This window comes from Pongo pygmaeus, chromosome 17 (assembly GCF_028885625.2).
Source record: "Pongo pygmaeus isolate AG05252 chromosome 17, NHGRI_mPonPyg2-v2.0_pri, whole genome shotgun sequence".
Lineage (NCBI taxonomy): Eukaryota > Metazoa > Chordata > Mammalia > Primates > Hominidae > Pongo > Pongo pygmaeus.
Genome location: NC_072390.2, coordinates 22,622,444 through 22,647,041, shown reverse-complemented (window position 1 = coordinate 22,647,041; position 24,598 = coordinate 22,622,444). Strand labels below are relative to the sequence as shown.

Below are 24,598 nucleotides of genomic sequence, written 5' to 3'. Positions count from 1 at the left end.
GGGCCAGGTCAAAGCTATTCTACCAACCAGCACATAATTATTTCCTATTGTACTCGTGTCTACTGACTGAATATGAGCCCTGACTCCTGTTCCCATTCTACAGATGAGAAAACTTGCTCATGGTCACACATGAAATAAGAGGCTGGGATCTGAACCCAGACAGTCTGGCTCCTGAACCACTGTCCTAACCACAATGTCTCACTGCCTTTACACAATCATGAGGACACTGATGTTAACAGCTCACATTTATGGAGTTTACTAGCTAGAAGACCCCATTTCAAGCACTGTGCATGTATTAGCTCCATTTTATAGTACAAAAAAACTTTGTTTTCTCCTTTAACCTGCAATCATCTTTTTTAAAAAAAAGTATTTTTTAAATCAAAACAGTAAGTCTATGATATAAAACTCATTAGAGAGGCTGGGCACAGTGGCCAGTAATCCCAGCACTTTGGGAAGCCCAGGTGGCAGATCACCTGAGGTGAGGAGTTCGAGACCAGCCTGGCCACCATGGTCTCAAACTGTCTCTACTAAAACTACAAAAATTAGCTAGGCATGGTGGCACCCACCTATAGGCCCAGCTACTTGGGAGGTATGAACCTGGGAGGCACAGGTTGCAGTGAGCCAAGATTGTGCCACTGCATTCCAGTCTGGGCAACAGAGCGAGACTCCATTTCAAAACAAAAAACAAGGACGGGTGCAGTGGCTCACGCCTGTAATTCCAACACTTTGGGAGGCCAAGGCGGGTGGATCACAAGGTCAGGAGTTCAAGACGAGCCTGGTCAAGATGGTGAAACCCCGTCTCTACTAAAAATACAAAAAATTAGCCAGGCATGGTGGCAGGCACCTGCAATCCCAGCTACTTGGGAGGCTGAGGCAGAGAACTTCTTGAACCTGGGAGGCAGAAGTTGCAGTGAGCCAAGATCATGCCACTGCACTCCAGCCTGGGTGACAAAGTCAGACTCCGTCTCAAAAAACAAACAAACAAAAAACCTCATAAGAGAGCAACAAGTCATCACATATCCTTCCCACCAGTGATACTGAGTGAGGAACATTACTTTGGTATTTCTCTCCAAGTATCTAAAAATAAAGATGAAGAATAAGTTTTATATTATATAACAACATAACAGTATTTGGTAAATTATTCACTGACAAAGATACAAAATTCACATGGTTACAAAGCCCCAAAACCTGCTCAGAATAGATTAACCACAGAGGATGGAACATTCCCCAACTCAGCCCCTGCTATCAACTGGGCAATGGGCCAAACGCCTGGCTCCATCACAGAAGCAGTGTGAATCCAGGACCAGCAGCATGGTGCCACCCAGCAGCATGTTAGAAATGCAGATTCTCAGAACACAATCTAGATAAGAACCTCTGCGGGGATGGGGACCCAGGACTCAAGTTTTAATAGCTTTCTAGATAATTTTTATGCACACTAAAATTTGAAAACCACGACTGACTCACCCTATCTTATTTAAGCATTAAGCCCTTCTCTACTGTCACAGAGAAGGTAAGCCATCTACTAGTCAAGAGTAGAACTGATGTAAAGCTAAAGGCCGTGTGTGTGCAGCACTGCACAGTGATTAATACTGCTGCTCCATTCACAGCAGGACACTGAAAATCTGTTTCTGAAAGCTCAAAACAAGAAGTCTTTAGTAAGCAGGTAATATACATTCACTGTAAAAACTCAGGATATGCACATACAGAAAGCAAAGACATCCATAACCCCAACATTCAGACACAAACAACATCAGCATTTCAGGCCTGTCCCTCAAGACTGTATAATGCCACCTTTACAATCTTGAAATACAATTTTGAAAAGAAATCAATATAAACTTTAACTGTAATATAAAAAAGAAATACAAAGAAAGCACTTTATATACAATGGTATGAATTTCAACACATAAATGCTTATGCATGCCAACACTGGAAAACAAGTTCCCGCCAATGTCAAAATCGCCCCTAGGGACGGCACTGCCTGCAAGGACAACTGCTCAGCCAGAAACAGAACAGGGAACAAGGATTCCCTGTTAACCAAGTGCCTGGCATGGGCCGCTGGGCTATTTCTCATTTTTTGCTACATATAGACAATGTGTGAGAGGACGTCCTTGCAGAGACATCTCACACGCATCCCTACTTTCTCCCTAGACTTCCCTCCTAGAAGCAGAGAGATGGGTGTGTGTGTGCTTCCCACAGTGCTGGAACACATGTTGCCTCGTGAGAAAGTGCCAACTTAATTCCCAGCACTAAAGTCTGAGGATAAAGCACGGCTATGAATAGGCATTGCATCATTAGGTAGAGGGAATGGGAAATCAAGACAATTAAAATACCTTCCTAAACACAGGGCAACACCAGAGCCCTATGACTTTACAGACACTCTGCTATTTGCTGACATGCTATTAAACAGAGAGATATGGTCACCATCACTTCTAGTTGTCCTTAAATTTTGCCCTGTCCAGGCGGGATGGCTAGAAAATGGTTAAACACAATTATCCTAAGGGAGCCTGGCAAGTCCTGGGAGCCTCAGCTTCACCTCTCTCCCCTCCCCTCCAGAATTCCCTCAATGCATTCAGCTTGCTCTGGGGTCTCTGGAAGTATACTCCAGACTGGAGAGGAAATACAACTTATTTTTAAAATAGGAAATCAAATGGAAATTAAAATAATATAATATCACAAAATGGTTGGGAGATGGTGGGGATGATTTCAAACTAATTTGATAAAAGCTATCTCAAAACATAGACAATTGAGATTTTAATTTTTTTTCCTAACCAAATAACTACTTCTCAGTCTTGAAAAGTCACAGACTATTCTGGAATACTGAAAACTGGGATTTCACTCACTGTCTTCTAAATGTAGTCAAAATGATTATCAGAAACAAAACAAAACACTGACCCAATCCCTATATCAATAATCCATACACAACATTCCCATTTCCACTGATGTTAGTAAGATCACCCCTGCCACACTGCCCAGTTCTGATATATGTGGTGCGTATAACTCCTAGAGTATGAGGCAGGTTTTCCTTTCAGCTTTAAATCTGAAAAAGTTAATTTACAACTAGTTCACATCAATTAATAAAATGATTTACCCCATCAACAGGAGTTTTTCCTGGTGCAAAGGTCACTCGAACAAAACGTTTGTTGACGACTTCCAGTCTGTCTACCTAGAATTTTAAAAATAAATTCACACATAAATTCACAGAAAATACTTGAGATACTCTTTTAAGCTCATTTAAAATGCATATGATGTTTCAGCCATACAAGGAAAGAATAAAGAATCAGATAAAGATGCCCCCACGTTCCCACCTATAATTCTGCGGAAGCTCCCAGGCACGGCCCCTCCCAAAGGGGGCTATGCTCTCATTTAGGGGCTGCATGACCCAAACCACATCCTTACACTTGCACTACACATGAAGGTAACCCTACACGATATGCACATTCCCTTCTGCCTGTTTTTAACTTTAAAAATGGTCTTGTTTTATATATAAGTATCCTTCTACAACTTTCTTTTTCCCTCCAACATTGCATTTGTGAGGTTTATGCAAGCTGACACTTCCGTGCTGCAGGGTATGCCACGCTATGACCACACCCAAGGTACTGATCCATCCTCCTGTTAACAGACAGCTAGGCTGTTACACATTTCTCACAAGCAATGCTGTTATGAACATTCCCATATCTACCTTTGTGGGCACATCTTAAAAAACTTCTCCAGGAAACACACCTGTAGACAGACACACTAAGGCTGTGTTGCAGGGTATACGTACCTTCAACTTTACTAGATATTGCCAAATTGCTCTCCAAAATGGCTCCCCAATTCACACTGCCAGGAGCAAAACATTATTATTGCTCTATAGGACACAGACTATCGCTCTATAGGACATACCAACATTTGGTAGTATAAGACTTTTTAATTTTTGTCACTCTATAAAATAGTTTAAGCTTTTTTTTAAATTGAATCACCTAATTATATAGGATCCTTTTTTTATTTGTTTTTAGACAGGATTTCACTCAGGCTGGAGTGCAGTGGTGCAATCATAGCTCACTACAGCCTCAACTTCTCTGGGCACAAGAGATCCTCCCACCTCAGCTTCCTGAGTAGCTGGGTCTAAGAGTGCAAGCCACCACAAGGGGCCAATTTTTTTACATTTCTTTGTAGAGATGGGGTCTCCCTACATTACCCAGGCTGGTCTCGAACTCCTCGATTCAAGTGATCCTCCCACCTCAGCCTCCCAAAGTGCACAGATTACAGGTGTGAGCCACCACGGCCAGCCTACATAGGATTCTTAGTAACACTGTTAAACACCACATCTCAAGGACTGTAACTGATTTAGGAGCATGAGCACTCTGGGATGTGCTTATTTCTAACTGCTTGCTTTGTCAGCAAGTCTGGAAGGCAAGAATGACAAATAAAAAGCAAAGGAGCCCCAGAGCAATCCCAGAGGGGCTGGAATCGGGGAGCAACTGTTCTTAAAGGCAGTCTCTGTCAGAGAGGAATGACTGGCACTGCTCCGCCCCACAGACACCTGCTGGGGAGACAGCAGACTAATGCCAAAGAGCCAGAGGGTCAGGAGGAGCTGCAGCTATGGAGAAACCACCTCGAGGACCTGCCATCCCAATCAGAAGGACGGCTGCAACCCGGTCCGCACGCAATGACCACTGCTTCTGAGCAGCTTCTGAGTGGGAGTCCCCACTACATCTGAGAATTACACATATAAGATCCTCACTTTCATGAGATAAACATGTTTCAAAAATCCAACTAGATAAAAGGACTCTGGGAAGATGGTGGCATAAGGAAGCACCAGGAACCCGTCTCCCTATGCACAGGACAATGGTACAGGCAGGATCTGTCCGATGTAAGCATTTTGGAACTCTGGAGTCCACTGAAGGTTTGCAACTTCCAGGGGAAACATAAACTGAAGTTAATCTCAGTCAACTTCAGCTCTTAGCACAGCAGCAGCTGCTCATTTGAGTAGATAACCATTTCTTACATTCTTACCTTCCTGTACAACCTTTAGAACGAATTTAAATTCTTTACACTACCTCAGTAAGTATTAATGTCATCTTACTTTATCCATTTCATGGATGAAAACCCAAGTATTAAGAGGTTAAGGGGTTTCCCCAAGGCTACACAGCAGGCCTAATTCTGGTGTCTATCACTATACTGCATCAATTCTTTTTTTTTTTTTTGAGATGGAGTCTCGCTCTGTTGCCCAGGCTGGAGTGCAGTGGCGCGATCTCGAATCACTGCAAGCTCCGCCTCCCAGGTTCACGCCATTCTCCTGCCTCAGCCTCCCGAGTAGCTGGGACTACAGGCACGTGCCACCACACCCGGCTAATTTTTTGTATTTTTTAGTAGAGACAGGGGTTTCACCATGTTAGCCAGAATGGTCTCGATCTCCTGACCTCGTGATCCACCCGCCTCGGCCTCCCAAAGTGCTGGGATTACAGGCGTGACCCAGTACGCCTGGCCACTGCATCAATTCTAAGACACACATTCTTCATATTTTAACATCAGAAATGGAGATCCATTTTATAATTGATGGCATGTCATAATTTCATCAGCATCTTATTAGATTTGTCTTAGCAACTTATAAAATACCATGTGTCTTACAATCAATAGCATCTTAAATATGCTGAAATATGGTCTTACTTATTTCCCATTGGTTGTGGTGAATATAGTCACACGTGGGCAAGCCCAGCAGATAGTAACAAAGGCTGCTCCACAGAGAAATGGCAGGGACCACGCGCCCACCTGGCCCTCCCTTAGAGCCCCATCTGCTCTGACAACACACGCTGATTAGCTGCCACGCCCACAGGTGACTAAACGTAGTAAAGACCCACAGAGGACCCAAAGAGGCTGGCACACGACAGCACAGAGCAGGGGCAGCTGAGGGCACGTGAGAAAAGGGTGCAAGCAGAGGACTGCCAAGACCATGGTCAGAAGCAGTGGTTCCAAAACCCAGTTCTGGGAGGTAGTGAAATAAAAGAATTTGGGGGTAAATGTGAGGACACCAGGTCAAAACACGGGTTCTCTGGTTGCAGTACTTCTCAGCATTAGAAAAATCTGAGTGAAAATAACAATTTTACAATGGACGAGCCAGGTTAACCTGCTGACTGTCACTTCTTTGGTCTAATCTGATGAATTTCACCTTTGAACCACAACAGCCACCAATCCCATAAAATACTTACTACTCCTTTTGAAAGATAGTTATTGACAAAGTCCTTCCAAGTGATTTCTCTCCCGGATCTCTTGAGCAGCAAGTAAAACATGACTCCACCCCAGAACAGAGCAGTCCAGAGGAAGTACATCCTGAAATCCTTGTCATCCCATGGAATGTCACCCTGGGCAGAGAGGGAGACAGCTTCTGTGAAGAATGAAATTCCACAATACAATCTATGCTCCGTGAGACACAAATCCCTCCAACACTACACTAATGCCTCCCAACCTTCTCTGGGCCACCATCATAACCTCAAAATTCACACAATGTATAGCATCAAACCTTCTGGAACCTGGACCACCAGTGAGAATCATCTTTCTTGCCACCTCGTTTTCCACCGCCACCACCTCCTCCTCCAGAAGAGCGTGTGGTAGCAGCTGGCTTTGATTCTGTTCATAAACAAAGAGCACACACAGAAGCACGGCAAGGTTTTAGCTCTCTCAGCAATGTCTTCATGTATACCGTCTAATAAAAGACTCATTGCAGAATACACTGTGGCAACTGATCAGTTACTAAGTGAAGCACTATGAGAAAGAATACAAATACAAAGCTTACCAATCAGGGAGGCTCCCAAGGGCTATACTTGCATCATCTCATGAAATATGCACAATAACCCAATAACCCAAGAAATTATAGGACTGTTATACCCTTCTCAGAGGGAGAAAGTATAGCTTAAGTAACTTGTTGGATGATGGGTGGCAGTGTTAGGGGACAGTGAATAAGTCACAGAGTTGGGATGCAAATTCCTCAGTCCCCACTCAAAGTTTAAAGTGTGTTCTGGCCACGCACGGTGGCTCATGCCTGTAATACCAGAATTTTGGGGGGCCAAAGCAGGAGAATCCCTTGAGCCCAGGAGTTCAAGACCAGACTGGGCAACAAAGCAAGACCCTGCCTCCGGCCGGGCACAGTGGTTCACGCCTGTAATCCCAGCACTTTGGGAGGCCGAGGTGGGAGGATTACCTGAGGTCGGGAGTTTGAGACCAGCCTGATCAACAACATGGAGAAACCCTGTCTCTACTAAAAATACAAAATTAGCTGGGCATGGTGGCGCATGCCTGTAATCCCAGCTACTAGGGAGGCTGAGGCAGGAGAATCACTTGAACCTGGGAGGTGGAGGTTGCGGCGAGCCAAGATCACGCCATTGCACTCCAGCCTGGGCAACAAGCGTGAAACTCCGTCTCAAAAAAAATAAAAAATAAAATAAAAATTAGCCAGGCATCGTAGTGTGCACCTGTGGTCCCAGCTACACAGGAGGCTGAGGCAGGAGGATCGCTTGAGTCCTAGAGTTTGAGCCTGTAGTGAGCTGTGATTGTACCACTGCACTCCAGCCTGGGCAACAGGAAGACCCTATCTCAAAAACAACAGCAACAACAAAACAAAACAAAAGTAAGTACTCCCTTTCCCACTCCCACAAAGTATACATTGTTAACACTTTTTTGTGCAGGAAAGCCCATGGTTTTGACAAATGGCTAAAAAAACACACCCACAGTTGGTATTCAGCTGGCATCTTTGCTTTGTAGGGAAATGTATGTAAGGAAAACTGTAATTCAGTCCTTGTTGTTGTTGTTTTAGACGGAGTCTCACTCTGTCTCCCAGGCTGGAGTACAATAGCGTGATCTCAGCTCACTGCAACCTCTGCCTCCCAGGCTGGAGTACAATGGCATGATCTCAGCTCACTGCAACCTCTGCCTCCCAGGTTCAAGCGATTCTCGTGCCTCAGCCTCCCGAGTAGCTGGGATTACAGGAGCACGCCACCATGCCTGGCTAATTTTTGTATTTTTAGTAGAGATGGGGTTTCACCATGTTGGCCAGGCTGGTCTTCAACTCCTGACCTCAGCTGATGCACCCGCTTCGGCCTCCCAAAGTGCTGGGATTACAGGCGTTGAGCCACCGCACCCGGCCCGAATACACTTCTAATGTCTTCAGTGACCATGAAGCAACCCCTCTAGTGTAGCAGGATGGGAGGCTACAGGCACCTGGTCATCCTCAGTGGCTATGTAACATGTGGCTTCATGACACATTCACCCCACTATGCTGCATACGAGGGGCTTCTGCACCTCTATCTCGAGTGGAGTCTGAGACAGGTATGATATGCACAAGCCTCAGCCCACCCAATGAGGCCCAGGACTGAGAAACACGCAGTAAGCACACCACTAAAGCTGTGCAACACTCCAAACCACTCAGGGAGAAAGGAATGTCCACACAAAAGCAACCCAAAAGCTTGTATGGGTTATCATTACTTGGCCCCCACACCAAGACTCAAAGACCACCTAGCATGCACTGGGAGAACTGTAGGTGCTGCTCCAATCTAGAGCCCCGGGGCTGTCACCAGCCCACACCAGCACTTCTCCCTCCCCATGTCCCCTGGCTCTTACTTCTTTGCATTCTTTGGGCATATATTTGTCTGTCCAACTAGACGACAAGTACATTTAAAAACATGGACTCCTCAAGGCCAGATGCAGTGGTCACGCCTGTAATGCCAGCACTTTGGGAAGTAGAGGCAGGTGGATCACATGAGGTCAGGAGTTCAAGACCAGCTTGGCCAACATGGTGAAACCTCATCTCTTAAAAATTAGCTAGGCATGGTGGCACACGCCTGTAATCCCAGCTACTGTGGAGGCTGAGGCAGGAGAATCACTTGAACCCAAGAGGCAGAGGTTGCAGTGAGATCGCGCCACTGCACTCCAGCCTGGGCGACAGAGACCTCTCCTCAAAAAAAAAAAAAAAAAAAAAAAAAGAGAACTGAATTACAGTTTTCTTTACATTTCCCTAAAAAGCAAGGATGGGCCGGGCATGGTGGCTCATGCCTGTAATCCCAGCACTTTGGGAGGCCGAGGCAGGCAGATCACGAGGTCAGGAGATGGAGACCATCCTGGCTAACACAGTGAAAACCTGTCTCTACTAAAAATACAAAAAAAAAAATTAGCCAGGTATGGTGGCGGGCACCTTTAGTCCCAGCTACTCAGGAGGCTGAGGCAGGAGAATGGTGTGAACCTGAGAGGCGGAGCTTGCAGTGAGCCAAGATCGCACCACTGCACTCCAGCCTGGGTGACAGAGCTAGACTCTGTCTCAAAAAAAAAAAAGGAAGTCAGTCAAAACGGGCACAGGAGGCCCACTCAGTCCCCCAGCCACCGAGCTCTAAGAAAGTCTCTCCAAATCCCTAAGGTGAGGTAATGCTCTGAGGAGCAATTTTTAAAACACTGCCCTAAACACAATATATATCAAATAAATTGCATGTATTAGATTTCTAAGATTTTTCTCAACGTTTTAAATTATGTGCCAGATATCTACCAAATATGCTTAGTTTGACCAGAGAATACCTCTAAGGTAGCCTTAAATTACTTCAATTTGCAAAATGACAGAAAAATATCAACAGAAAATTAAGGTGAAATGTAACATAAGGTCTGTAGAATTTTATATGTACTTGCAACCTACAGCTTCACAACTGACTTACTATAACTTTCTTTTTTTTTTTTTTTTTTTTTCCTGAGACAGGGTCTCTCTGTTGCCCAGGCTGGAGTGCAGTGGCACAATCGCAGCTCACTGCCGGGCTCAGGTGATTCTCCCACCTCAGCCTCCCAGGTAGCTGGGACTACAGGTGTGCACCACCATGTCTAACTAATTTTTTGTATTTTTAGTAGGGACGGAGTTTCACCACATTGCCCAGGCTGGTCTCAACCTCCTGGGCTCAAGTGATCCATCCGCCTAGGCCTCCCAAAAGGCTGGGATTACAGGCGTGAGACACTGTGCCCGGCCTGATAACTCTTTTCTTTGTTCAGTGGAAACTATCACCATAATACATGAGGGGAAAACACAAAATTCAAATATAATATTGTCAAAAGGTACCTTTTTTCTCTCCCATAACTTCTTTAGGTTCACTAGCTTTTTTTCCATTTTTTCCATTAGGAAAGTATTTTTCAAATCCTGTTAGAAAAAGAAAAAAAATACTTATCTTCAAACTAAAATTCATCAGGTTTTGTGTTCATTTTGTTTTCAAAGCAGCTGATGCATCATTGAAAAGCACAAGCTGGCCAGGCGCGATGGCTCATGCCTGTAATCCCAGCACTTTGGGAGGCTGAGGTGGGCAGATCACCTGAGGTCAGGAGTTCGAGACCAGCCTGCCCAACATGGCGAAACTCCGACTCTACTAAAAATACAAAAAATTAGCTGGGTGTGGTGGCGGGTGCCTGTAATCCCAGCTACTCAGGAGGCTGAGGCAGGAGAATCGCTGGAACCCGGAAGGCGGAGGTTGCAGTGAGCCAAGATCGCACCAGTGCACTCCAACCTGGGCGACAAGAGCCAAACTCAGTCTCCAAAAAAAAAAAAAAAAAAAAAAAAAAGCACAAGCTAAAAGCATAACATTTCTTGTGTACAAGTACATCAAAGTCTAAATAATATAGTTCACACAACCCAGAAGTGTTAAAGGAAAAAGCCTCCTTTTTGCATATCAATTTCATTATCTACAAATGTGTTACATTTGAAGATGACATATCTTCATCGCTGTAATCAGACATAAGTTGGAGGCAGGGGAATGGGTTACAGAAGGAGACAAAAGACCCAACCTAAGAATGTAGAACACTACAGCCACACCTAAGCATTTACCTTTTGGGGGTCGAGAACAGAATCTTTGATAAGCAGCAATTACATCTGTCAAAAGAGAATTTCTGCTGGCCCTTGCTTGAGTTGTAACAAATCGGTAAAGCTGCAACATGACATAAAAATAAAACCATGGTTATATCAAGATAAAAAATTTAAAAGAGCTTCATTTCCTGGTCATAAAGTAGATGAAAGGTCTCTCTCTTCCACAGGTGGTTATGAAGTAACACAGAATGACTCCCTTAGTGAGAACTAGGATTACCTAGCACTAGGCCACTGATTCCAGCAAAAGAACCAGGAGACACACATTATTATCCAGAAAACAAAAATATTTCAAAATCAGACATAATGTAGAATTGCAGTCCAATTATAATTATGTGACAACACATTCACTTTGATGATGTTTGTTTAATTTGTAGCATTCAAAAGACAAACCCTGGCCAGGTGCAGTGGCTCACACCTGTAATTCCAGTACATTGGGAGGCCGAGGTGGGTGCATCACAAGGTCAGGAGTTCAAGACCAGCCTGGTCAAGATGGTGAAACCCTGTCTCTACTAAAAATACAAAAATTACCCAGGCGCAGTGGCAGGCGCCTGTAATCCTAGCTACTCGGGAGGCTGAGGCAGGAGCACTGCTTGAACCCAGGCGGCAGAGGTTGCAGTGAGCCGAGATCGTGCCACTGCAATCCAGCCTGGGCGATGGAGTGAGACTCCGTCTCAAAAAAATAAAAATAAAATAATAGTTATAAAAATTACAAAACCAAATAAAACCACCTCACACCCACTATAATCAAAAAGACAGACAAGTGTAGGTGAGGATGTGAGAAACTGGAGCCCTGTACACTGTGCTGGTGAGAATGTGAAATGGTGTAGCCGCTTTGGAAAACAGTTTGACAGATCTCCAAAATGGTACCATATGACCATATGGGTCACCATATGACCCAGCAATGCCATCCCTACCCAAGGAAGCTGAAAACACATGTCCACGAAAAATATGCACACAAATGTTCACAGAAGCCTTATTCATAACAGTCAAAAAGTAGGAACAAGCCAAAGATTCACCAACTGATGATGAACAGATAAATAAAATGTGTTATACCCATACAAGAGAATACCAGTCACTCAAACAAAAGAATGAAGTACTGACACGTGGATGAGCCCTGAAAACATCATATTAAGTGAAAGAAGGCAGACACAAAAGGTCATATATTATGATTCCATTTATACGAAATGTCTAGAATAGGCAAATCCATAGAGAGATAGATACATTAGTAGTTGCCTAGAGTTGGGGGAATGATTACAGAGAAATGCGAAATGATTACTAATGGTCACAGGGCTTCTTTTTGGAGTGCTGAAAATGTTCTGGAATTGGAGACAGTGATGATGGTTGCATAACTTTATGAATATGTTAAAAACCAATGAACTGTACATTTAAGATGAAGAATGGTTTGTAAATTAAAATATCAATAAAAAACAAATAAAACAGAATGAGATGATTTAACTTCAAATAAATACACAATTCTACACAGCAAAACAGGACAGGAACACCAACACTGTTTTTGTCTGAGTACAATACTGGCCTGGGAGACTTTGGAGCTTATGTTGTGTTACACCCTGCCCAACCACCGGAACACTTGGCCTATGAAATAACCACTGATAACAGATAAGAATGCAACATAAGAGTTTTTTTCCAGTGCCAAATCCATTAAGGGTGTAGATTAAAATGAAATGTTATTCAAGCTAGACAAGTCAACAACTCCAGGCCAGGTGCTGTCAAGCAGTGGAGTGTCCAAAGGGGAATCAGAACCAGTTCCAACCCCTAAGAAGCACAGAAACATAGGGAAGAAAATCATGGGACAAATCAGTTACACTATGGCATAACAATGTAACCAAACGAAAGCTCTGAGTACAGGGAACAGGAGTGGTGCAGAGGTAATATGAAGGGGTCTTTATATTGCCACGTCTTAGTCTTAGTACTTTCTGTTCCGCTATAACAGAGTGCCTGAAGCTGGGTAATTTACAAAGAAAGGTTTATTTAGCTCACAGTTCTGCAAGAGGGGAAGTATGAGAAACAGGGTGCTGGGCTTACGGTGAGGGTCACATGCTAGGTCAAATTATGGCAGGAGAAGGTGCTACATCAAAACATGGTGGGAGAAGGTCAATGGCAAAGCGGCCACATGCCATGAGGGAGGAACTTCTACTTTATAACAACCTAGGGTCTCTGAAATTAAGCCAGTCCCACCACAGCTCACAGAAGTCACTACCTCTAGAATGGCACCAAGACACTCCTGAGGGCTCCACCCCCATGGCCCAAACACCCCACTGGGTCCCACCTCCCAATACCACTACCATGGGGAACAAATTTCAACATGAGTTTTGGTGAGGCCAAACTCAAACCACAGTACCATATAAAGCAAGTCTTTATAGCACCATAAAGTTTAGTACAGAACCGGGCACTGTATGCCCTCCATAAATATTGACTGAAAAGCCCTTTTTAGGCTCTATTTTCAAATTGTGTTGACATGGAAACCCCTAGCAATAATCCGTGATTGAATTTAACACTGAGGTTGTGTTCTATGAAGAAATCATCAATGAAACTTCTTCTCCTCTGCATATCTAATCCAAGATCCGCGTGTCTATCATTCAAAGAATAATGTAAGAGATACTAATTCACAAAATTTAAGTTGAGAGCACCACATTTTGGAGAATTAGCCTTTATGTTTGACAACACGAGCACTTTTCAGTTGCTTTATCAACAGTCTTATTCCTCTGGGCATAACACCTGAGAACTCATCTCTCAACACATCAGAATCTCTTCCTCACCGTGAAAGCAGTACTTCTGTCTCTGATCTTTAACGGTAGCAGGAACATAAAGGAAAACCTGTCCTATCAGACTCCCTCACAGCACAGTAATGCCCAGGTGTCACCAGGCAAATCTTCAGAGAGTACCAAAGAGTATGTATCAAGATCGCGAACCTCCCCACCCTCGGCAAATCAATCAGCTACAGCTGTCAGCACAGAGGACTTCCTTATATATCAGCATCTGAGTGATACTCACAGGGACAACAGTGTCACTCAAAAGGAAAGCCTTTGGGTAACACTTCTGACATAAAACTGCAAACTCACAACGCAGATCCCTATCTGGAACTGTATGTCTGAATCCAATATTCATGAGGAGCAAAAGAAAAGCGGTCAGGCCGGGCAAGTCTGTAATCCTAGCACTTTGGGAGGCCAAATGGATTGCTTGAGGCCAGGAGTTTGAGACCAGCCTGGCCAACAAGGTGAAACACCATCTCTACTAAAAATAAAAATTTAGCCAGGCATAGTGGCGGGCGCCTGTAATCCCAGCTACTCGGGAGGCTGAGGCAGAATTGCTTGAACCCTGGAGGCGGAGGTTGCAGTGACCCCAAATCACACCACTGCACTCCAGTCTGGGAGACAGAGCGAGACCGTCTCAAAAAAAAAAAAGAAAAGAAAAGAGATCAGAGCTTGGTAAAACAGGGAAATGGATACAGGAAACCGAAAAAGGACCTACCACAGAGCAGCGTGGCATGACCATAGTGAAGAAATTGATTTAAGACTGGCAAAGGAGCCTCAAAGAGTAAAAATCATGAATGCAGGCACTATTATTCCCCCTCCCCACCCCCGCCCTTTTTTTTTTAAGAGACAGGGTCTGTCACCCACGCTGGAGTACAGCAGTGCAATCACAACTCACTGGAGCCTCAACCTCCCGCGCCAAGCAACCCGCCTTGGCCCCCCGAGTTGCTGGGACTATAGTCGTAAGTCACTGAGCCCAGGTAAGAAAAAAAAAAAAAACAATTTGTAGAGGCCAGGAGCCATGGCTCAGGTCTGTAATCCCAACACTTTGAGAAGACGAGGCGGGAGGATCGTCTGGGTCCTGGAGTTCCAGGCCAGCCTGGGTAACTGGGCAAGATGGTGAACCCCATCTTTTGAGACGGAGTCTCGCTCTGTCGCCCAGGCTAGAGTGCAGTGACCCGCTCTAGGCTCACTGACAGCTCCACCGCCCAGGTTCACACCATTCCCCTGCCTCAGTCTCCCGAGCAGCTGGGACTACAGGCGACCGCCACCACGGCCGGCTAATTTTTGTATTTTTAGTAGAGACGGGGTTTCACCGTGTTAGCCAGGATGATCTCGATTTTCTGACCTCGTGATCTGCCCGCCTGCTGGGATTACAGGCGTGAGCTACCGCGCCTGGCCTCTCCAGAAACTTTTTAAAAATCAACCACGGTGCTGTAGTCCCAGATACTCCGGAGGCTGAGGCGGGAGGATCGCTTGAGTTTGGGGCTGCAGTGAGCTGTGTTTGCGCCGCTGCACTCCGGCCTGGGCGAAGAGGCAAAACCCCGTCTCTAAAAAAAAAAAAAAAATTTTTTTAAATTGTAGATCGGAGGGTCTGCTACCCTAACCCAAGCTGGTTTCCAACTCCTGGACTCAAGCGATTCTCCCGCCTCGGCCTCCCTAAGTGCTGGGATCGGAGGCGTGAGCCCCGGCACTAGTCTATCTCCCCTTACAGTGAAGACGTTGAGCTGATTACCTCAAGGGCGCTGGGATAGCAGGAGGCCAAGCTAGGTTCCCGTGGCCGACCCGGGGACCTCAACCACCACCCGTACACCAGTGCAAGGCTGAGGAACCGTGTCACTTAAACAGTGAGAGCGACTATTCGACACGTGAACCTTTCATTGAGACAGATCACGGCCATGGTTCTGTCAACACACTATCATTGTCAGAAACAGGTATCAGGTCCCGTGTGTGTATCTAGAGGGATGGCTACCAACAGAGAAAGAGCCTCCTGCTGAGAGCAGGCCCTGATATGCAACGAACACAGAGTCCCTGGTCTGAAAAGGTGACATTCTTAATAATAATAGCTAATACTGCCAGTCCTGGAATGCCCGCAATGGCCCCATTCAACAGACCGGAACACGGAGACTCGGAGAGGTTAGGCAGCCCGACTCCAAAACCCATCCGTGCGACTACATCGTGCTCGTGCTGCCGACTCAAAATTACAGACGCCTTCGTTCCGTGCTCCCGGGACACGAAAGCAGGGACAAGGACGGCCACCAAGCCAACATGACCTTCGAGGCTTCAACCGCCCCGGTGAAGCGCAAAGACCCGGCTCTACTGGAGCTGCGCGTTTTCAAAACTTGAATCCCACAGGCAGGGCTGAGCGCGAATCGACGCTCCCGGGACGGGCGGAGAGACAGCGAGGGGCGCCCAGGCCCTCTGCAGGGACGGCCCGCGTGCGGCGGGAGGGCGGGGGCCGGTGACCTTGACGTCCGCTCTCCCGAGCCGGAAGTGGGCCCGAGGCAGGGTGGAGGGCGCCGGGCGCCCAGGTAGGACTCACCGTCCGGAGGCAGGGCTGCTCGCCCGGGCCCACGCCGCCAGGCACGAGGAGCTGCTGTAGACCGCGGGGCCAGCAGCCGCCCCGGCCCCACAGCCGCAAACAGCGGTGCGCCATGGCCGCCGCCGTGGCCCTCTCGGCCCGGGACGCTGCGCAGGCGCGGGCAGGCGACGACTGGCGGCCTCGGGAAGCGGGCTCGGCTCGGGGAGAGGCCGCCAAGCAGCGCAGCGCGCCCGCGGCTCACGGAGGAGCCCAAGCTCTCAACGCGGCGTCTCCTGCCGCCAGCCCCGCCCCGGCGCGCTGACGTCGGCGTCTCCTCTCCGCGGCTGGCCGCGACCTCTGCCAGTGCAGAAGACAGGACCAAATAGGAGGAGCATGGGGGCGGGACCGGAGGCGGGGGCCGACGGAGCAGCCTTGGGGGCACGGCAGGAGGCGGGGCCGAGAAGGACCTTGGAGGGCAAGGGGGAGCTGGAGGCGGGGACGGGGCCGAGGGAGAACTGGGGAGGGCGAGCGAGAGCTGGGGGCGGGGCTGATGGCGCACGTGGGGGGCGTGGCTGGAAGTGGGGCCGAGGAGGGACCGGGAGGGCGAGCAGGAGCTGGAGGCGGGGCCGACGGAGGAGTGTGGGGGGCGTGGTTGGAGGCGGGGACTAAGAGGAGGCGCGTGACTGGGATCCTGGGCTTCCGGGCCTGGGCAGCCGGGTGGGCCAGCCAGTAGGAGCGAGGGGGAAGTAGCGAAGGCCCCAGCGGCGGCAGACGGAAGGACCCTCCGAGCGCCAGCTGAGTCATCGGGGTGGTGCTAGGCTCTGGAGACACCGAAGCACACATTCCTGACCCCTGGGAGGGCGATGCGAAGATTCACAAGCAGCAGGGAGCGTTGGGGCTGTGCCGTGCAGCCTGCGCTCTAGGAACCCTGTCGGGGAGCTGGTTCTCGGAGAGCAAGTCGAGTCTTCCAGGTAGTGGAAACTACACATTGTTTCCTGTACCGTGACAGCGGAGGAAAAAGGGAGAGGTCTCTGAACTGAGGTGGGGGATTTGGGGGTTTTTCTGAGACGGGCTCTCGCTCTGTCGCCCAGGCTGGCGACGCTGGACCTCAGTCAAAGGACAGTAATCCTTGAGAGACAGGAGACAAACCAGGTGAGTACTGTGATTACCCCAGTGGCAGTAAAACAATAACAAAAAGATATACCAGATACACCATCATACCATGCTCACACAAAAGAAAACTGAGTAGACAAATAGATTTTAGGGCAAGGAAATTCCAAACAAAATTAATTTCAGGGAAAAGAATATCACTAAGGATGAAGAGGATCGGGTTTCTTTTCCAGAGACAGGGTCTCACTCTGTCACTTAGGCTGGAATGCCATGGTGCAATCGTAGCTCACTGCAGCCTCCAACTCCTGGGCTCAAGGGATCCTCCTGCCTCAGCCTCCCAAGTAGCTGGGACCACACACGCTCGACCACACTCGACTTTTTTAATTTTGTGTAGAGTTGAAGTCTCACTTTGTTGCCCAGGCTAGTCTCAAACTCCTGGCTTTAAGCAATCCTCCTGACTCAGCCTCCCAAAGTGCTGGGATTACAGATGTGAGCCACCCACATCTGGCCAAGAGAATTATTATTATTATTATTATTATTATTATAAAGGGGTTAGTTCATCAATAGGACATAACAACCCTAAACATCTTTGTTCCCATTAACAGAAGCTTAAAATACATGGAGCAAAGACTGACAGAACCACAACTTCCAATTATGTTTGGAGATTTCAAATCCTTCTTTTGATAATTGACAGAACAATTAGACAGGAAAATAGTAAGTATATAGAAGACTTAAACACAACCAACTAAATCAAATAGACATTTATAGAAAACTACTCATAACAACAGAATATACATTATTTTCAAGTTTTCACAGAGCACTTATCAAAATAAACCATATTGTAGGCCATAAAAATATTAAGAGGACTCAAGTCATATAAAACATATTTTCTAACGACAATGAAATTAAATTAGAAATCAGTATCAGAAATAGGCTGAGGTGAGAGGATCACTTGAGCCCAAGAGTTCCAGACAAGCCTGGGCAAAACAGAAAGACCTCGGCTTCAAAAAAGAAAAAAAAAATAGAGAAAATGAAGTAAAACCAAAGAAGAGAAAGAAGATAAGAGTAAAAATCATAAAATTAAAACTAAAAGACAGAGAGAAATGAATGAAGTCAAAGGGTGTTCTTTGAGAAGATCAATAGACCAATCAGGAAAAAAGAAAACGACACAAATTGGCCCAGCACGGTGGCTCATGCCTGTAATCCCAACACTTTGGGAGGCCAAGGCAGGCAGATCAACTGAGGTCAGGAGTTTGAGACCAGCCTGGCCAACATGGTGAAACCCCATCTGTACTAAAAATACAAAATTAGCTGGGCATGGTGGTGCACACCTGTAATCCCAGCTACTTGGGAAGCTGAGGCAGGAGATTCTCTTGAACCTGGGAGGCAGAGGTTGCAGTGAGCCGAGGTCGCACCATTGCACTCCAGACTGGGCAAAAAGAGTGAAACTCCACACACACACACACACACACACACACACACACACACACACACACACACACAAAAAGACAGACAGAGAGAGAGAGAGGAAGAAAAAGAAAGAAACAGACAAGCAAGCAGGCCAAAAACAGAAAGAAAGAAAAATGAGAAAGAAAGAAAGAAGGAGGGAAGGAAGGAGAGAGAGAGAAAGAAAGAAGAAAGAAAGAGAGAGAGAGGCCGGGCAAGGTGGCTCACACCTGTAATCCCAGCACTTTGGGAGGCCAAGGTGGGCGGATCACGAGTTCAGGAGTTCGATACCAGCCTGGCCAATATGGTGAAACCCAGTCTCTACTAAAAATACAAAAATTAGCTGGGTGTGGTGGCGCGCGCCTGTAGTCCCAGGTACTCAGGAGGCTGAGGCAGAAGCAGAAGAATCGCTTGAACCTGGGAGGCGGAGGTTGCAGTGAGGCAAGATTGTGTCACTGCACTCCAGCCTGGGTGACAGAGTGAGATTCCATCTCAAGAAAAAAAAAAGGAAGAAAGAAACCCCATCTCTACTAAAAAAAAAAAAAATACAAAAATTAGCCGGGCATGGTGGTAAGCACCTGTAGTCCCAGCTATTCGGGAGGCTGAGATAGGAGAATAACTTGAACCCGGGAGTCAGAGATTGCAGTGAGCCGAGATTGCGCCACTGCACTCTAGCCTGGAATGCAAGCACCTGTAGTCCCAACTATTCGGGAGGCTGAGATAGGAGAATAACTTGAACCTGGGAGTCAGAGATTGCAGTGAGCCGAGATCGCGCCACTGCACTCTAGCCTGGAATGCGAGACTCCATCTCAAAAAAAAAAAAAAAAAAAGACACAAATTACCAATACCAAGAATGAAAAAGTTGACATGACTTCACATTCTACATATATTAAAATGAAAATAGAATATATGCCAATGAATTTGAACAATGAACTATACAAATTCCTTGTGAAATACAAGTTACCAAAGCTCACTTTTAAGATAACACAAAAAGTCCTACATCTATTAAATAAATTGAATTTGTAGTTAAAAGTGTTTCCATGGGTCGGGCGTGGTGGCTCACGCCTGTAATCCCAGTGCTTTGGGAGGCCAAGGCGGGCCGATCACCAGAGGTCGGCAGTTCAAGACCAGCCTGACCAACATGGAGAAAACCTGTCTCTACTAAAAATACAAAATTAGCCAGTCGTGGTGGCACATGTCTGTAATTCCAGCTACTTGGGAGGCTGAGGCGGGAGAATCATTTGAACCCAGGAGGCAGAGGTTGCGGTGAGCAGAGTTAGAACCATTGCACTCAGCCTGGGTAACAAGAGCAAAACTCCATCTCAAAAAAACAAAAACAAAACAAAACCTTTCCATGAAGGAGACTCCAGGCCTGGATGGCTTAACTAAGAAATTCTACCAAACATTTGAGGAAGAAATAATACCAATTTTAAAGAAGTTCTTCCAGAAAATTAACGTGGGGAAATACTTCTCAATTCTTTCTATGAGGCCATTACCCTAATATTAAAACCAGACAAAGACATTACTGAAAAACAAACTACAAAACAAAACACTATAAGCCTATATCTTCCATGAATATAGTTGCAACAATTCTCAACAAAATATTAGCAAATCAAATTAAACAATGTATAAAAAGAGCTATATACCACAACCAGTGGGATTTATCCCAGATATGAAAGGCTTGTTCCACATCAGAAAATCAATGAATGTAATCCATCAAATCAATAGGCTAAAGAAGAAAAATCGCATTATCATATCAATAGATGCAACAAAAAAAAGCATTTAACAAACTCCAACACCCACGCATGATTAAAACTCTCTGTAAACTAAAAAATAGAGGGGAACTTACTCAACTGGATAAATAATTTTTACCAAAAAACCCACAGATAAGATCGTACTTAGGGATAAGAAAGTAGAAGCACGCCTGTAATCCCAGCACTTCGGGGGGCCGAGCTGGCAGATCACCTGAGGTCAGGAGTTCAAGACCAGCCTGACCAACATGGAGAAACCCCGTCTCTACTAAAAATACAAAATTAGCCGGGCATAATGGCGCATGCCTATAATCCCAGCTACTCGGGAGGCTGAGGCAGGAGAATCACTTGAACCCGGGAGCCAGAAGTTGCAGTGAACTGAGATTGCACCATTGCACTCCAGCCTAAGCAACAAGAGTGAAACTCCATCTCTAAAAAAAAAAAAAATTTATATATATATACATTTTTTTAGAGACAGAGTCTCCCTCTGTTACCCAGGCTGGAGTGCAGCGGCACAATCACAGCCCACTGCAGCCTTATACTCCTGGGCTCAAGCAGTCCTCCTCCCTGAGCCTCCCAAGTAGCTAAGACTATAGGTCCATGCCACCACACTCAGCTAATTTTTAAATTTTTTGTAGAGTCAGGGTCTCGCTATGTTGCCCATGCTGGTCTCAAACTCCTGGTCTCAAGCAGCCTACTGCTTCAGCCTTCCAAAGCCCTGGAATTACAGGTATGAGCCACAGCACCCAGCCTATATATAAAGATATATTGTATACAATATACAGAGATGTAAATATATTTATATATTTCTTTTTATATATTTATTGAAAATATAGTTTTATATATAATTTTATATGTAAATAAATATAAATATAGTTTACATATATTGTTTATATATAAAATAATTTTATATAAGCATATACATTTTTATATATTTTACATATATAATGTTTATAAATATAAACATAAATTGTACATATATGTTTATAAGTATAAACATATTTTGTACATATTCTGTGTATTTATATATTTAACATATATTCGTGTTTATAAATATATATCATATATATGCGTCATATTACTTCTGTTCTCCAGAAAACCATGACTAATACAAAGACATACAAAAAACAAGTAGCAAATGTTAGAAGTCCTTCCTTCTTATCTCCAATTACTTTAGGGCTGGGCCCAATGGCTCATGCCTATAATCCCAGCACTTTGGGAGGCTGAGGCAGGTGGATCACTTGGGTCCAGGAGTTAAAGACCAGGCTGGGCAACATGGCAAAACCGTATCTTTGCAAAAAATACAAAAATAAGGCAAGCATGGTGGCACATGCCTATAGTCCCAGCTACTTGGGAGACTAAGGCAGAAGGATCATTTGAGCCCAGGATGAGGAGGTTGCAGTGAACTGAGATCATGCCATCGCACTCCAGTCTGGGCAACAGAGTGAAACCCTGTCTCAAAAAAATAAATAAATAAATAAGTAATTACTTTAAGTGTAAGTGGATTAAACTCTCCATTCAAAGGTAGAGACTGGCAGAATGATTTAAAAAAAAAAAAAAAACATGATTCAGCTATATGCTGTCTACAGGAGACCCAGTTTATATCCAAAGACACAAATGGGTTAAAAATAAAGGATGGAAAAAGATATTCTATGCAAATAGTAATTAAAAGAGAGATAAGAGGCGGGGCGCAGTGGCTCACGCCTGTAATCCCTGAGAGGCCAAGGCCGGTGGATCACAAGGTCAGGAGATCAAAACCATCCTGGCTAACATGGTGAAACCCTGTCTCTACTAAAAAATACAAAAAACTAGCTGGGTGTGCTGGTGGGCGCCTGTAGTCCCAGCTACTTGGGAGGCTGAGGCAGGAGAATGGTGTGAACCTGGGAGGCGGAGCTTGCAATGAGCAGAGATCGCACCACTACACTCCAGCCTGGGTGACAGAGTGAGACTCCCTCTCAAAAAAAAAAAGAGAGAGATAAGATAGCTATACTAACATCAAATAAAAACACATTAAGATAAAAACTCTTGGCTGGGTGCAGTGGCTCACGCCTGTAATCTCAGCACTTTGGGAGGCCAAGGCAGGCAGATCATCTGAGGTCAGGAGTTCAAGACCGGCTTGACCGACATGGTGAAACCTCGTCTCTACTAAAAATACAAAAATCAATTGGGCATGATGGCGCACACCTGTAATCCCAGCTACTCATGAGGCTGAGGCAGGAGAATTGCTTGAGCCCAGGAGGCAGAGGTTGCAGTGAGCCCAGATCGCGCCACTGCACTCCAGCCTGGGCGACAGAGAGAGACTCGGTCTCAAAAAAAAAAAAAAAAAAAGATAAAAACTCTTATAAGAGACAAGGAAGGACATAATATACTGACAAAAGGATCAATTCATCAAGAAGATATAACAATTATAAACATATGCACACCATTCAACAAAGCCCCCAAAACATATGAAGCAAATATTGATAGAATTGAAGGTAGAAACAGATGGTTCTACAATAATAGCTGGAAACTTCAATACACTACTTTTAATAATGGATATAACATGTACACAGAAGATCAATTGGGAAATGGAGGACTCGAACAATACTCTGTGTGTGTGTGTGTGTGTGTGTGTGTGTGTGTTGTGAGTTTTTTTGTTTTTTTTTTTTGAGATGGAGTTTTGCTCTTGTTGCCCAGGCTGGAGTGCAATGGCGTGATCTCGGCTCACTGCAACCTCCGCCTCCCGGGTTCAAGCGATTCTCCTGCCTCAGCCTCCCCAGTAGCTGGGATTACAGGCATGTGCCACCATGCCTAGCTAATTTTGTATTTTTAGTAGAGATGGGGTTTCTCCATGTTAGTCAGGCTGGTCTTGAACTCCCGACCTCAGGCGATCCACCTGCCTCAGCCTCCCAAAGTGCTGGGATTACAGGCATGAGCCACTGCAACCGGCCATGTTGTGTTTTTAAGTCAGGATCTTGCTCTGTCATCCAGACTGGAATGCAGTAGCACAATCACAGCTCACTGCAACCTTGACCTCCTGGGCTCAAGTAATCCTACTGCCTCAGCCTCCCAAAGTGCTGAGATTATAGGTGTGAGCCACCACACCCCGCTAAACAATACTATAGCTCACGCCTGTAATCCCAGCACTTTCGGAGGCTGAGGCAGGCAGATCACTTGAGTTCAGGAGTTCAAAACCAGCCTGGCCAACATGGTGAAACCTTGTCTCTACTAAAAATACAAAAATTAGCCAGGCATGGTGGTGCATGCCTGTAGTCCCAGTTACTTGAGAGGCTGAGGCAGAAGAATTGCTTGAGCCCAGGAGGAAGAGGTTGTAGTGAGCAGAGAGCATGCAACTGCACTCCAGCCTGAACAAAGGGAGTGAAACCCTGTCTCAAAAAAAAAAAAAAAATTAAACCGTAAACCAACTAGACCTACAAGACATATATGGAGAGCTCCTCCCAACAACAACAGAATACACATTCTTCTCAAGTGCACAGGAAACATTCTCCAGGATAGACCATATGATAAGCCACAAAACAAGTCTCAATAGATTTAAAAAGACTGAAATCATGCAAACTATCTTCTCTGACCACACTGGAATGAAGTTAAAAATCAATAACAAGAGGAAAACTGGAAAACTCACAAATATGTGGCTATGAAACGATACACCCTCAAATAGCCAATGACTGAAAGAAGAAATCACAAGGAAAATTAGAGAATACTGCAAGACAAAGGAGAATAAAAACACAATATGCTGAAACTCATGGATGCAGTGAAGGCAGTTCTCAAACAGAAGTTTATAGCTGTAAATGGCTACATTTTAAAAAAAAGATCTCAAATCAATAACTTTACACCTTGAGGGAATAGAAAAAGAACGGACTAAACTCAAAGCTAGATGAAGGAAAAAAATAATAAAGATTAGAGCAGAGATAAAATAGAAAAGAGGAAAAGCAATCGAGAAAATTAACAAAAACAAGAGTTGGTTCTTAAAAAGATAAATAGGCCAGGCCCGGTGGCTCACATCTGTAATGCCAGCACTTTGGGAAGCTGAGGCAGGCAGATCATGAGGTCAGGAGTTTGAGACCAGCCTGACCAACATGATGAAACCCTGTCTCTACTAAAAATACAAAAATTAGCCGGGCATGGTGGCGCACACCTGTAA

At 45.4% G+C, this 24,598-nt stretch overlaps 1 protein-coding gene across 3 annotated transcripts in view; it reads right to left on the bottom strand.

Annotated features, from left to right (window-relative positions):
* AFG3L2 (AFG3 like matrix AAA peptidase subunit 2) overlaps positions 1 to 16,531 on the bottom strand; it is a 48,001-nt gene extending 31,470 nt beyond the window's left edge. The window contains exons 1-7 of one of the 3 annotated variants that reach the window (XM_054460536.2): positions 16,172 to 16,482; positions 15,057 to 15,179; positions 10,820 to 10,919; positions 10,064 to 10,141; positions 6,500 to 6,606; positions 6,189 to 6,341; positions 3,089 to 3,163 (exon numbers count right to left, since the gene is read on the bottom strand). In XM_054460536.2, coding sequence (XP_054316511.1) covers positions 3,089 to 3,163; positions 6,189 to 6,341; positions 6,500 to 6,606; positions 10,064 to 10,141; positions 10,820 to 10,919; positions 15,057 to 15,179; positions 16,172 to 16,285 — 750 coding nt within the window. In that variant the 5' untranslated portion in view covers positions 16,286 to 16,482. Of the gene's footprint in view, positions 1 to 3,088; positions 3,164 to 6,188; positions 6,342 to 6,499; positions 6,607 to 10,063; positions 10,142 to 10,819; positions 10,920 to 14,977; positions 15,180 to 16,171 lie in introns of all 3 variants that reach the window. The other 2 variants (XM_063653375.1, XM_054460537.2) reach the window with 2 other exon arrangements.
* Positions 16,532 to 24,598: the final 8,067 nt, after the last annotated feature.